Source organism: Zingiber officinale, chromosome 7A, assembly GCF_018446385.1.
Source record: "Zingiber officinale cultivar Zhangliang chromosome 7A, Zo_v1.1, whole genome shotgun sequence".
Classification (NCBI taxonomy): domain Eukaryota; kingdom Viridiplantae; phylum Streptophyta; class Magnoliopsida; order Zingiberales; family Zingiberaceae; genus Zingiber; species Zingiber officinale.
The window spans coordinates 14,455,864-14,471,204 of record NC_055998.1 but is presented as its reverse complement, the minus strand read 5'-3'; the positions used below and the strand labels follow the sequence as shown (position 1 = coordinate 14,471,204).

The 15,341-nt window shown below is 39.5% G+C and overlaps 1 protein-coding gene across 1 annotated transcript; it reads left to right on the top strand.

Annotated features, from left to right (window-relative positions):
- Positions 1-10,753: 10,753 nt before the first annotated feature.
- Positions 10,754-14,560, top strand: LOC122001001 (probable LRR receptor-like serine/threonine-protein kinase IRK). Its single transcript, XM_042555534.1, has 2 exons — positions 10,754-12,438; positions 12,906-14,560. The coding sequence occupies exons 1-2, from the start codon at positions 11,060-11,062 to the stop codon at positions 14,368-14,370; spliced, it is 2,844 nt and encodes a 947-aa protein (XP_042411468.1). The 5' UTR covers positions 10,754-11,059; the 3' UTR covers positions 14,371-14,560.
- The last annotated feature ends 781 nt before the right edge of the window (positions 14,561-15,341 follow it).

The following is a 15,341-nucleotide window of genomic DNA, read 5'->3' as shown; positions in this document are numbered from 1 at the left end:
GTGAAAATAAAGAACTTCCTCGAGACAGATTGAGACACAATGATGGTGGTGGAAGAGCCATTTGAAGTCCCAAAGGATAAGAAAGGAAAGAAGCTCCGACTACGACATTGGACGAAAGAGCAAACCACACGGTCAAAGGCAAATGATAAAGTAATATCAACATAAAATGGTTCTGTGTGTTGAATTCGATAGGATTAGTCGACTGGTGATTCTGGCAGCCGATTGATACCAGTCTGAAATTGTTTTTAGCACTGGATTCTGACTGGGTCAGCTCTTATATGTGTATGAGATCCTAGGGGGATAAATACACAAGTTTAGGGTCAGTTTGGATGATAAGTTTTGACAATTGAGAGATTGTTGGAGCTTTTTGGATGTTAGGCAAAGGGGGAGAAGTAAGGTTTAATTAGGAAAACCTTGAGTGTCTTTGCGTAGGGGGAGCCTTGTGATAGGTTCTTAAAAATCCCTATGGTAAAATCCTAGCTCATTGGGGAGCTTAGGTGTAGGGGGAGCCTTGGGATATGTTCCAATGCATGTTTGCATTTTCCATTCGGCGGTGTAAGTCTAAGTATGTACCCTTGGCAACGGAAGTCTATTTGACGGTGTAAGTCCAAGTGTGTAGCTTTGGCAACGTAAGTCCATTATTTTTAGTATGTTTATTTGCTATTTATTTTCCCTAACTTAAACATATTGTCAAACATCAAAAAGGGGGAGATTGTTGGAGCAATCCCAATGGTCTGTGCGACCATGTGGTTTGGTGTTTGGGCAAAGGGTTTAAGTTAGGTTCAACCTTGTATTTGATATATGTATATGAGTGTACAGATTTGCAGGATACACATATGACTCAGGTTGATGGCTTCAAGTCCGGTGAAGGATGGAGGATCCGAGGGACCATGGACAAGGCATGTAACGCCCGCCCTTCTTACCCAACCAAAGGCGGCGCTACGTTCTTTATACTACTTACGTACATGCTTTGGTTATACTATAGCAGCGGAAGAAAAAAAAACTTTTAAACTATTCATTTTATTTAAATAAGCATGATATCACAGATAAAATATGCATATATTGATTCTATAACTAATCATATTAATCTGTCCGAATCGTTCTTTGCCGAGCCACCACCACACACATCCTTATCCGCTCCTCCTGTTGCTCCTCTAGTTCATCCAGTTCTTTTATCTGCGGTACAAGGAAAGTAAGCTGTGAGCACTCATGGCTCAGTAAGTTCCTTTCCTACTCACTAAAACCGAAAATCATCGTATATTAATATCATGCGTAATATCATAAGCATATAACATACAAAGGTATCATATTCATATCATCATAGCATCATATCAAATCATTAGCTAATTCAAGCACATATGCAGGCAATGCATCATGAATTTGAAAACTTATACTTGTAAGTACTTGAAATTAATATCATCATCATTGGGGATCCCGGTTTGTACCACATACATCATACGTAGGTCCAAGGTAGCAAGTCTTGAACCCTACCATACATACATACTAGGCCGAGTCTTACTCCATCGACCTAGGGCATTCAGAAGCCCATTACTGACGAGGCCCGAGTCTTATTCCATCGACCCCGGGGCGTTTACGGAGCCCACCCTTGGTACAAACCATACAAAGTAATTTATCATGCATAACTATCATATCATATCCTTAACAATCTTTCATGCATTTCATTTTTCATTCTTCTCATTATGTATAGCATTTCATATGCTATTACATATCATGGCATTCACATAATTTCATTCTTCTCATTATGTATAGCATTTCATATGCTATCACATATCATGGCATTTACATATATTTCATTCTTCTCATTATGTATAGCATTTCATATGCTATCACATATCATGGCATTACATAAATTTCACATAAAAACGTATAAAAAGCCTTGTACCACAGGTGAGGGGAAGCTTACCTTCTTCGCTTAAGTTTCCTAGAATTGAGAACTTGCTTGGACCTTTCTTCTTGCTTGCTAGGTTCGGCACCAATGGAGGGAAAGGAGTGGTTAGGTCTTTTGGTGGAGAGGGGAGGAAGAAGAAGCTTCTCCCTCTTTGTGTTGCTCGGCAACAACAAGAAAGAAAGAAGAGGGAGGGAGTGAGGAGGAAGAGGAGCTTCCTTCCTCTTGTGTTGCTCGGCAACAAGAAGAAAAGAGAGGGAGAGGGAGGTCTCGGCACAAAGGGAGGAGAGGAGGATGAGTGGGTTGAGGATGAAGTTGAAGCCCCCCTCCATGCCTATTTATACTAAAAGGAGGGGAGGGAACTTGACTTGATTCATCCTCCCTATTCATTTCTCCCCTTAAATGACAAGAATATTCTAGAGAAGATGCTTCTTGAGTTCTCCCTTAATTTCTCTCTTTTCTTTCCTTTAATACAAATTCCTATCTCTCCTCTTACAATATCCTCTTCTATCCCACTTGGTTAACACATGCATGCATCCACAAGAGAACCAAGGATCAAAACTTGGTTATGCATATTTTTACTTCTTTTTACTTCCTTTTCTTTTAAGTAAAAAGAATCCTTTCTTATTCTTAACCACTTAATCCTTTCTCTCCTTATCAATAATTCTCCTATCCCCTTTGGTATGCTATACATGTTCCTTACAAGAGGTCCAAGGTTCAATCTCTCTTCTAACATTTTATTTTCTTTTGTACATAATAATTCGTATATTTCCATATTATGCATTATGCATAAATATTTCATACATGTACATATTATCTCATATTTCTTTCTTTTGTCTACATTAATTCCATACATTTTAAATCATGCATAGATGATTATATTCTCAACTTTATTTTTCTTTCATAAAGTTTTAATCATCTAAATCCATCTTAATATAGAATATTTACATCTTCTTTTCATTCGTACTCTCATTGCCCTTACTTTATCTAGGCTTTCTAGGGGTGTTACAAACTCCCCTACTTATTGAAAGTTCGTCCCCGAACTTAGAATAACAATTTCAGCATATCGGGTTCATCCGTGAACTCGAGGTATTCGCCAAAATATTCTACATCCTCGGGATCGTATTCGAACGGGATATAGTCTATTTCTACAAGATTTTAAAGATTCATTATTCCTCTTATGTTATAGCCTAAGGTTCTTGTATCTAGGCTACCATTCATGCATCATAGAATATCACCTACTTATCATCATGCACCATTCTCTAGGGTATAACTTAAGGTATCCTTCCTAGGCTACCATTCATGCATCCTAGAGTATCATACTATTTTTAACACATACTTGTCATCATGCACCCTTCTCTAGGGTATAGCTTAAGGTATCCTTCCTAGGCTATTATTCATGTATCCTAGAGTATCATACTAATTTTTGCATATAAATAAATTAATCAACTGTACTTACTTGGAGCGACAGGAAGGAGCTTGATGTGTGTGTAGTGAGCTGGCAAAACTTCGCTCTGATACCACCTGTAACGCCCGCCCTTCTTACCCAACCAAAGGCGGCGCTACGTTCTTTATACTACTTACGTACATGCTTTGGTTATACTATAGCAGCGGAAGAAAAAAAAACTTTTAAACTATTCATTTTATTTAAATAAGCATGATATCACAGATAAAATATGCATATATTGATTCTATAACTAATCATATTAATCTGTCCGAATCGTTCTTTGCCGAGCCACCACCACACACATCCTTATCCGCTCCTCCTGTTGCTCCTCTAGTTCATCCAGTTCTTTTATCTGCGGTACAAGGAAAGTAAGCTGTGAGCACTCATGGCTCAGTAAGTTCCTTTCCTACTCACTAAAACCGAAAATCATCGTATATTAATATCATGCGTAATATCATAAGCATATAACATACAAAGGTATCATATTCATATCATCATGGCATCATATCAAATCATTAGCTAATTCAAGCACATATGCAGGCAATGCATCATGAATTTGAAAACTTATACTTGTAAGTACTTGAAATTAATCTCATCAGCATTGGGATCCCGGTTTGTACCACATACATCATACGTAGGTCCAAGGTAGCAAGTCTTGAACCCTACCATACATACATACTAGGCCCGAGTCTTACTCCATCGACCTAGGGCATCAGAAGCCCATTACTGACGAGGCCCGAGTCTTATTCCATCGACCCCGGGGCGTTTACGGAGCCCACCCTTGGTACAAACCATACAAAGTAATTTATCATGCATAACTATCATATCATATCCTTAACAATCTTTCATGCATTTCATTTTTCATTCTTCTCATTATGTATAGCATTTCATATGCTATTACATATCATGGCATTCACATAATTTCATTCTTCTCATTATGTATAGCATTTCATATGCTATCACATATCATGGCATTTACATATATTTCATTCTTCTCATTATGTATAGCATTTCATATGCTATCACATATCATGGCATTACATAAATTTCACATAAAAACATATAAAAAGCCTTGTACCACAGGTGAGGGGAAGCTTACCTTCTTCGCTTAAGTTTCCTAGAATTGAGAACTTGCTTGGACCTTTCTTCTTGCTTGCTAGGTTCGGCACCAATGGAGGGAAAGGAGTGGCTAGGTCTTTTGGTGGAGAGGGGAGGAAGAAGAGGCTTCTTCCTCTTTGTGTTGCTCGGCAACAACAAGAAAGAAAGAAGAGGGAGGGAGTGAGGAGGAAGAGGAGCTTCCTTCCTCTTGTGTTGCTCGGCAACAAGAAGAAAAGAGAGGGAGAGGGAGGTCTCGGCACAAAGGGAGGAGAGGAGGATGAGTGGGTTGAGGATGAAGTTGAAGCCCCCCTCCATGCCTATTTATACTAAAAGGAGGGGAGGGAACTTGACTTGATTCATCCTCCCTATTCATTTCTCCCCTTAAATGACAAGAATATTCTAGAGAAGATGCTTCTTGAGTTCTCTCTTAATTTCTCTCTTTTCTTTCCTTTAATACAAATTCCTGTCTCTCCTCTTACAATATCCTCTTCTATCCCACTTGGTTAACACATGCATGCATCCACAAGAGAACCAAGGATCAAAACTTGGTTATGCATATTTTTACTTCTTTTTACTTCCTTTTCTTTTAAGTAAAAAGAATCCTTTCTTATTCTTAACTACTTAATCCTTTCTCTCCTTATCAATAATTCTCCTATCCCCTTTGGTATGCTATACATGTTCCTTACAAGAGGTCCAAGGTTCAATCTCTCTTCTAACATTTTATTTTCTTTTGTACATAATAATTCGTATATTTCCATATTATGCATTATGCATAAATATTTCATACATGTACATATTATCTCATATTTCTTCCTTTTGTCTACATTAATTCCATACATTTTAAATCATGCATAGATGATTATATTCTCAACTTTATTTTTCTTTCATAAAGTTTTAATCATCTAAATCCATCTTAATATAGAATATTTACATCTTCTTTTCATTCGTACTCTCATTGCCCTTACTTTATCTAGGCTTTCTAGGGGTGTTACAAGGCAGCAAGGACAAGTGCCAAGGGAAGTGACTTCAAGGCATATGTGAAAGATGACATTGGAATGAGCCGCAAACTTGGGTGCATATGAGGAACGAGAGCCAAAGGAAGTAGGCTTGAATGCAAGAGGTCAAAGCTGCAACGAAGAGTCAAGTGAGTTGTAAGGGTGAGGGTCCGAGTGCTGAGAGATTGTACTCGTGTACCAGTCGACTGGTAGGTTCATCAGTCAACTGGTGTAGTCGACTGGGCAATCGACTGGGAGCGAACAGAATGCTTCTGTTCACTCGACCAGTGTGGAGCAGTCGATTGGTACTTTTACCAGTCGATTGGTATCGAGCCGTTGGGATGTAATGGTCGAATCTCCACAGGGAGCAGTCGACTGATGGTTTTGGCAGTCGACTGGTAGGCGGGGTTTTTCAACTTGTGACCTATATAACCAAGGCTTCGAAGCTTGGCTAGGACTGATGAAATTGGACTTGGTTAAAGTTTAATTAGTAGTCTACTAGTGTTCAAGGTTTCCCTTGTGTCCAAGTGATCCTTGGTGAGTATTGTGGTAAGGTTTCTCCACCCACAAGAAGGTTTGAGCTAGCCAAAATTTTCGGGGACTAATCCATCGACGGATTGAGGGATCGTCCACGTTACGGATAACTATGGAGTAGGAGCCCTAATCTCCGAACCACGTTACATTGACGTTTATTGGTTTGCATTTCTTTCTTAGTCTTTGTATTTCCTTTAATGTTTAGCTTGTTTGTTTTGTGTTATTCCGCTGCGCGAGCTAACATACGTAGGAACCTATCGATTTGGGGGTACCGCCTATTCAACCCCCTTCTAGCTGGCCACCAATCGCCAACAGAGAGCTCATAATGACATAAAAATAGTTCTTATGTATTCGTCTAGTTCTCCTAATTATATCCATGTCTTCAAACATCAATTTGATATAATATGTTTTGATCAGTGTTTTTTTAAACACAAATTAAATTTTTCAATATATTGGTGTTCAAAAAATTACTGATCAAAATATAATGGGTCAAATTGATATTTGAACACATGAATATAATCAAGAGAATTAGACAAACACATAAGAACTCATTTTATGTCATTCTGAGCTCTTTAAGTCCATCAACTGACTTCAGACATATTTTTGTTCCGTGGCAAATCCATGTATTCATCGCCAAGTTTTTAATGAATCTGTGGATTTGTAGAATTGAAAACAAATCCATGGATTCATTGCAAAATTGGCGATGAATCCATGGATTTATCACCAAATCTATGACGAATCTAGGATTCGTCACAAATTGAGTGATTTTTCAAAATAAAAAATAAATACGTCTGAAGCTCGTTGATGGACATAGAGAGCTCTGAATGATATGAAACTAGTTCTTATATGTTCATCAAGTTCTCCTAATTATATAAATATCCTCAAACATTATTTTAACCTAATATATATTTTTTTCATAGCTAAGTCAATTAAATGACTTTTAAAGGTAAATTGAATATGTTAGAGTTACAAAGGTAATTTAGTTAAACATATTAGAGTTATAAATTGATGTTAGAGAGGTTAGAATGACATGAAACCAATTTCTACGTGTTCTTCTAATTATATTCATATCTTCAAATATCAATTTGACCCATTATATTTTAATTAGTGATTTTTCAAACATGAATATGTCTGAAAAATCTAATTCACGTTTTTAAAAAATCTTATTTCAATTTAATATTTGATGGCATAGATAAAATCAGGAAAACTAAATGAACACATAAAAATTGATTTTATATTATTATGAGTTTTCTAGGTCTAATCAATCGACTTTAGACATATTTATTATTTTTTTAAAACCACCTAATCTACGATGAATCCATGGATTCATCGCCAATATTGTGAAAAATTCGTGGATTCATCATCAAACCTGCGATGAATCCAAGATTCGTCGCCAAATCTATGACGAATCCAAGATTCATCATAGATTGGGTGATTTTTTCAAAAAAAAAAAGAGTTAAATATATATGAAGCCGGTTGATGAATCCAGAGAGTTCAGAATGACATTAAACCAATTCCTATGTGTTTGTTTAATTCTTTTGATTATATTCATAATTTCAAACATCAATTTAACATATTATATTTTGATTAGTGATCTTTTGAATATTAATATATCCATAAAGTCTAATTTATGTTTAAAAAATCACTGATCAAAATAGTTTATGTTAAATTAATATTTGAATGTGTGGATATAATTTGGAAAACTAGGCGAACATATAGGACCTGATTTCATATCATTCCGAGCTCTCTAGGTCCATCAACTAGTTTTGGACATATTTATTTATTTTTTAAAAAATAACTCAATCTACGACTAATTCTAGATTCGTCGTAGAAACATAAAATTTTAAAAAATAGCAATAATTCATATAAAATATATAAAAATAAAAATATTTAATATTATCTTAGGATGTTGCGACGAATGCAATTATCTGTCACAAACATTTGCAACAAATTCAATATTGATTGCATAATCTGTAAAGAATAATTTTTTCATTGCAAATTCTGCAAAGAATAATTGTTTCATCACAATAATTGCGATGAATTTTTTATTTATTGCAGATTTTATAGAAGGTATTTATTTTTGCTGCCAAATTATAACAAATTTGGAGACAAAAATGTTTTCTTATCGTAAATCGGTCAATAGATGGGTTTGGCGATGGATTTGTGATGGATGTATAATTCCGTCGGATATTTTTGCTGTGATATGAATGAAAAAAAGACGCCGAGAGAATCATTTTTTAGTATTAACTAGCTATGAGGTGTCTCTATGTTACGTTTAATGTGACACTCTATTTGAGGCCGAACAAGAAACTAGTGTAGTAGTGTTGATTTGAAATCTGGTAACATTTATAAGTGTCAGTACATGAATTTCACAAGTAAATATGTTAATATTTGTGTATTTGTGTGGAGATTTTAACTTCAGAAATAGAAGATTGAAGGTGTTACTATATATTTTGGTGTAATTTGTAATTACTAGAGAGGTTAAAAGATTTGGCAAAAAGCATAGACGCAGGGCTTGTTATATAGTCAGTCCCATAGTTATTTGTAGAGAAATAAATTAGAAAATAAAACAAATCATCATATATGATAGGCCTGGCAAACTAGTAAGTTAGAAGAGCTATATATACACGAGTTCATCAACAATAAATTAAATTAACTAGTGCATATCAGTGCACTAGCTATATATTGTCAAACTACATTATGTGGATAATTAACGAGACAAATGAATGTAACCATAGAGAGTATCGTTCCTTGCTTAAAGCACTAATTACGGCAATCAGTGACTCTCACCTAATTAAGTAGCTAGGAAGGGCACCTTTCACTTATTCCTCCAGCAAAAGGCATGCATGGCAAAGGGAACTGCTTGGGGCATGCAAAGGGTCCAGTTCGAGTCATCTCCCCTCCACTCAACCTCAAGGGCCTCGGAATTGGGATTCATAACTTGCATGTCAGCCATGGACATGGCAGAAGCCCTTGAGGGAGAGCGAAAGGTAAATGATCCTGAAGTTTAATTGATCCAACCTCTCCCTAATTACATGCACTCTTAATTTCACCTTCACTTGTATCTTGAACTTAAACAGCTTACTCTGTCTATATTTATAGACCTGCGTATATATGAAGAAAACAGTAGCTAGATGCAACTGATCGACTCCAATCATGCATGCACTCGCTAGCTAGCGAATCAGATCCTCCCATCTATCGACGTCGTATTCTGGAGTCAACTTGGAAAGATCACATGAAGATATATGACTTGGATAGAGGTGGCTCGTGCATATATTGAAGAGGTGCCATGAACAGTTGACTTTGGGATTATGAGGAGGCGAGTATATATATATATATATATATATATATATATATATAATAATGTTGGCCCAATTAGGGAATAAAGGTTTGAGGATTAGATCCTTGTCGGTCGCCCAGCAAGTTCGTCCACATAGAAACAAGATCAAAGTGGATAAGGTATTCGTGCTGGTTGGAGAATTAATACGTGCCGGAGAAACTTTTCTACGCAAGATCGTCGTATAAGCTCCACGTGAAGAGTCTAGACATTTGATAACTAAAAAGAATTAGAGGAATGGTATCGAGACTAAAATCTTGAAATTAAATTGTAAACATGATTTTTATTTATTTATTAAAAAAAAAGGTAGAGTTAGTGTGACTGGAATGATTGGGCAAAATGGCCAAGAAACATTAAAACCTGCCATGCCCAGAAAAGATACATTTGAATTCAACAATTCTGAATGCCAAAACACCATCATACGCGTCAATCAAAACCCACCACGCGCGCGCAGTGAGAGCTAGCTAGCGATGCCACTGAGCATCATAACGCGCGCGAGCGAGGAGATCATTTTCAGGGGTGAGGTAGTTGCTAATTTACGACCTTCATTAATTAAAAGTTCTCTTTGCACAACAACCGATGCGAGCCAGAGGCAACAACCATAATAAATTAAGCTCTCGAACTCTGTCGATTAAGCTTACGCCGATGTGGTAGAAAATCTAGAGATCCGTGGCATTCAATGCTGCGGGACGATTTGGGAATTCGAGCCACAACTCGGAGCTGCTTCGGGGGGCCGTACAGATGCGGGGCTTTTACTGCGAGGCGCAAACCGACACGGCCGCGTTTAATGCGATGCCGTTCTGGCCGGTGGCTCCGAGGTGGGTGCACGTCAACGACCCGCATTAATTGCTCCTGCCTCTTACGCTCGCTGTCGTCTACAAACGAACCGAGCCGCATCGCACATGTCTGGCTCGACGATTGGAGTAGGCGTTGGTGACTCGTGTTCCACAAGGCAAGTGGTGTGATTATTATTTGCCCTAGGCCTCACTGAGTTGTTGTAGGGCGATTCAATGCCCCCAGCTCTACTGCTCATGATTGCGCCAAATGTTTCAAGGAAGAATGATCCTCTCTCTTCGCTCCCATTTTCAATGTCAATCTCCGATGATTAATGGGTTTAACATATGGCTTTGAGATCGGAATCAATTACAATCATAGAGAGTTGTTACACAGAACGTCAATCCCTCACCAACCTTGGCAAATTTGTCAAGGCAGCCTATCAATATTAAGTTGGTTAGGTTAGGTTATAGATTCAGTAGGGGTGGTTTTCAGCATCAACTAGCCAATTTCGACTTGAGTAGATTTATATTGATTGTTCCTAATTTAAAATAAGAACTATAAGATTAGATAGATTTACTTATAATGTTATTATATGATTTTTTTTTTTTTCAAAGAATGAGCTGTTCATGCAAGCAAGAAAAGCAGGAGGATGAGTCAAGTGCCTATGCTTGGAATAATTGCCACAGCAACATGTTAAATCGATCAAAAGCTCAAAGCAGAGCATAGCGCAGCATCATTAAAGAGAAAGAAAAAGGAACAACCCCGCTATCTTTGCGTCTCCCACTCTGTTCCTACAAGAACATGTTCACTTTATCGAGGGCGAGGGACACCATCATGATTCATGCATTCTGCCCCATTCTCAACTTTCACCAAGCTTTTTCCCTTGAGTAGAGAATGGCTACTTAGTTAGCAAGGCATTCCAAGGAAGGCGTTGCGCCATTGTTGTTGCTGTTTGTAGGCAGAGGATGTGGAACCTTCTCCGCTTCGTCTTGGGGTCATTCCTCTTCCTCTGGCCCTTGCTGGCGGAATCCGCCGCCCTGAACGACGACGTGCTCGGCTTAATCGTATTCAAGGCCGACATTGTGGATCCCCTCTCCAAGTTGGCGTCTTGGAATGAGGACGAGGACGACCCGTGCGCATGGACGGGCGTCAAGTGCAGTCCGCGGGGAAACCGCGTGATCGAGCTGTCGTTGTCCGGCTTCTCCCTCTCCGGCAGGATCGGACGCGGACTCCTCCAGCTCGCGGCCCTTCAAACCCTGGACCTTTCAGGCAACAACCTCTCCGGGAGCCTCTACCCCGGCCTCCTCCAGCTCGCTTCCCTCCGGGTCGTCGACCTCAGCGGCAACAATCTCTCTGGGATGATTGCCGATGAGTTCTTCGAGCAATGTCGGTCATTGAGGTCTCTCTCGTTGGCGAATAATGCCCTTTCCGGAGAGATCCCTCGGAGCATCGGCTCTTGCTCCACCTTGGCGGCCTTGAATCTGTCATCGAACCAGCTCTCGGGTTCTTTGCCAAGCGGCCTCTGGTCCCTATTTGCTCTTCGAACCCTAGACCTTTCCGACAATGCCCTAGTTGGAGAGATACCAAAGGGAGTTAGTCGACTATACAACTTAAGGTCGATCGGATTGAGAGGAAATCACTTCGCCGGCCGATTGCCGGATGACCTAGGCGACTGTTTGCTGCTGAGACACCTCGACGTCAGTGCAAATTTACTCACCGGCGACCTTCCCGAATCCATTCGGAAACTCACATTATGCCGCCGTTTGGCCCTGAGCTCCAATTTATTCGCAGGGCCAGTCCCATCATGGATTGGGGAAATGAACAACTTGGAGTTCCTTGATTTGTCTGCCAATTGGTTTTCTGGCAGAATCCCCGAGTCGATCCGTGCTTGCAGAAGCTTGAAAAACTTGGATTTGAGTGGCAACTCGCTGACTGGAAATCTTCCGCCATGGATGTTCGAATTGGAGTTGAATGAGCTTTCGGTTTCAGGAAATAGAATGAGTGGATTCATCTCGGCAGCTGCCGATGCGCCCGGTGGTCGGTTTCTGAGTCATCTGGATTTGTCAGGGAATGGATTCTCGGGCGGAGTCCCTTCGGCTCTCGGCACTTTTCAAGGCCTGAGATTTTTGAACCTTTCCAGGAATTCATTTTCAGGTTCTATACCTGCTGCTGTGTTGGCGCTGGAGAAAGTGGAGGTTCTTGATCTTAGTATGAACATGATCAATGGAAACATTCCGCCGGAGATTGGGAAAGCAGTGTCCCTGAAGGAGCTCAGTCTCGAGAAGAATTCTCTGACTGGAGGAATCCCAGCGCAGATAGGGAATTGCTCTTCCCTCAGAATTCTGTAAGTATTTAATCTCTCTTTGCCTTTGTATGATTCCTGTCTTCCATTTTTCAATATTAACTCGAATTACTGCTCCTGCTTTTCTGTGTCTCAAAGTTTATGTTTCTTAGAAGTTGTACTTTTGCCGGTAGTTTGTCATTTTGTTGAATGTTTGCCAGTGCTGACCAAACATGTGTGCCCAGGGTTGACTTATGATTCATTGTTACAACTGACTGCTTACAATTTATTATAGGATAAGAAGTTTGTCTTATTATTTGTTAAGGTCGATCCTCAATAAGTTAGAAAGTTTGGTTTAGTTAATACGAAATTCATTTTTTTTTTTTTAAAAAATATTAATTATTTTGATTTCTTTAGTTTGATTTTACCAGTAATTGCTATAGTTAATTGGACAAGGATTTGTTTAATTTGTTTCTATAATTCTCTCATTGTTCGATTCATATTTATATGTTTGAATTTCTTTCTTTCAGATTATTGTCGCTGAATAATCTGACAGGTCCTGTACCTCCCACAGTTTCCAATCTCACCGAACTTGAGATCGTGGATCTTTCGTTCAATAGATTGAGTGGCAACCTCCCAAAGCAGCTATCCAATCTTGCCCATCTCAACTGGTTCAACATATCCCACAATTTCTTCTCCGGCCATCTTCCTGCCGGAAACTTCTTCAATACCATCCCGCTTTCTTCCATCTCGGAAAACCCCGGACTCTGCGGCTCGGCAGTCAATCGCACCTGCCGCACTGTTCTCCCGAAGCCAATAGTCCTCAATCCCAACTCATCCAGTTCGTCTCCGAATGCCACACTCTCATCTGACAGCATTCGCCACAAGAAAATCATACTCAGCATATCCGCCCTCATTGCGATTGGAGCTGCTACCGTGATTGCTCTCGGTGTGATCACCATCACCATCCTCAACATGCGTGTGCGAGCCACCTCCGCTGGTTCCCATTTGCCTGCTGCCTCTGCCCTCTCCGATGGCTACTACAGCAACTCTCCTGCAAGCGATGTGACCTCGAACAAGCTTGTTATGTTCTCAGGGGACGACACTGCAGGTTTTTGTGCTGGAGCTCATGCGATTCTAAACAAGGACTGCGAACTGGGCCGCGGCGGCTTCGGTACCGTTTACAAGACAAATCTCCAGGATGGAAGGCCAGTGGCTATCAAGAAGCTCACAGTTTCGAGCCTAGTGAAGTCGCAAGTAGATTTTGAAAGGGATGTTAAAAAGCTAGGAAAATTGAGGCATTCTAATCTAGTGGCTCTGGAAGGGTACTATTGGACTCAATCCTTGCAGCTCCTTATATACGAGTATGTCTCAGGTGGGAATCTGTACCAGCACCTCCATGAATGTTCCAACTCAAGCTCCCTCTCATGGCAAGAACGCTTCCATGTGATTCTTGGGATTGCGAGAAGTTTAGATTACCTCCATCGGCTGAATATTATCCACTACAACCTGAAGTCGAGCAACGTCCTTATTGATGGCTCAGGCGAGGCCAAGGTGGGAGACTATGGATTGGCCAAATTGTTACCGATGCTTGATAGATACGTGCTTAGCAGCAAGATTCAGAGTGCTCTTGGGTATATGGCACCGGAGTTTGCATGCCGGACAGTGAAGATAACTGAAAAATGTGATGTCTATGGATTCGGGGTGTTGGTCTTGGAGATCATCACCGGAAGACGGCCGGTTGAGTACATGGAGGATGATGTGGTGGTGCTTAGTGATTCAGTAAGAGTTGCACTAGAAGCAGGAAGAGTGGATGAACTAGTGGATGGAAAGGTGGGTGGAAAGTTTCCGATGGAGGAGGTTGTGCCGGTGGTGAAATTGGGACTGGTATGTACATCGCAAGTCCCATCAAGCCGGCCTACCATGAGTGAAGTTGTTCATATTTTGGAGTTGATCATATGCCCACAGGAGAGTCATGAGGAGGAGCTGACTTGAGCTTTGAGATCTTTTGCCCACTTTACTTTCATTTTTTTTTTCTCGATAGCTAAGACGAAGCTATCAGATCATGGAAAAATGCAAGGAAAAATTGGTTCTGATGTGAAAAAAGGAATCTGATTTCTCCTTTCTAGTATGAGTTTAATGCATATGTCCTTGTTCTTTTAGGAACTTCTTCCTTTTCGTTTAACATGTCATCTTGAAGATTAGACCTGATGATGATGCTTGTGCTAGCGGAACAGAACGGAGAGAAACATTTTAGAATGAGGCTGTTTTGCTAGCTAGTTTTATTTATTTATTTATTTATTTATTTATTTATGCTCCTTATTTCTTTTCATATTATTTGTTGCAGTAATGAAAGAACATCAAAATTTCGGTTGATGATGGGGAATGTGTGTTTTCTAAGAGAACATTTTCTTAGATGTCCTGATCAAAATCTGGTGATTTGCTTTATAAAGATTTGGTTTAAACTGAGAGGGAGATCTCATTCTGTCTTATCTATTTAACTATCCCATCAAATTATTTTAGAAAGTATCGATTAAGTAAAAAAATTGAAGTATGTATGTATATTTAAAAGAAGAAACAAATTTAAGTAGAGAAAAATTTTGTCATCAAACTTATTTCACTAGCAAATCGTGCAAGCCCTAGATTTCCTTTTGAAAGGTGCATGAGTCGTCGTACGTGGAGCCTTGCGGAGGATGAACTACTCAGGTGCGAGAGCCGACGCCACATGAAACTACTCACTCGTACGTCGAGTCTGTTCTTCCACAAAACAGATTCTGGCCCACAGATCGATATATCCCTTTCATTTAAGCAATCTAATCAGCAAATGCTAATTATTGTTAGTTTCTCGATCTCGTTTCCGGGCCCCAACATATTCTCAATCTATTTCCTTAACCACTTCGACATTAAAACACATATACATATTGATTTGTTTAATTAACGATTGTTATATATTGATTTGATCTGAA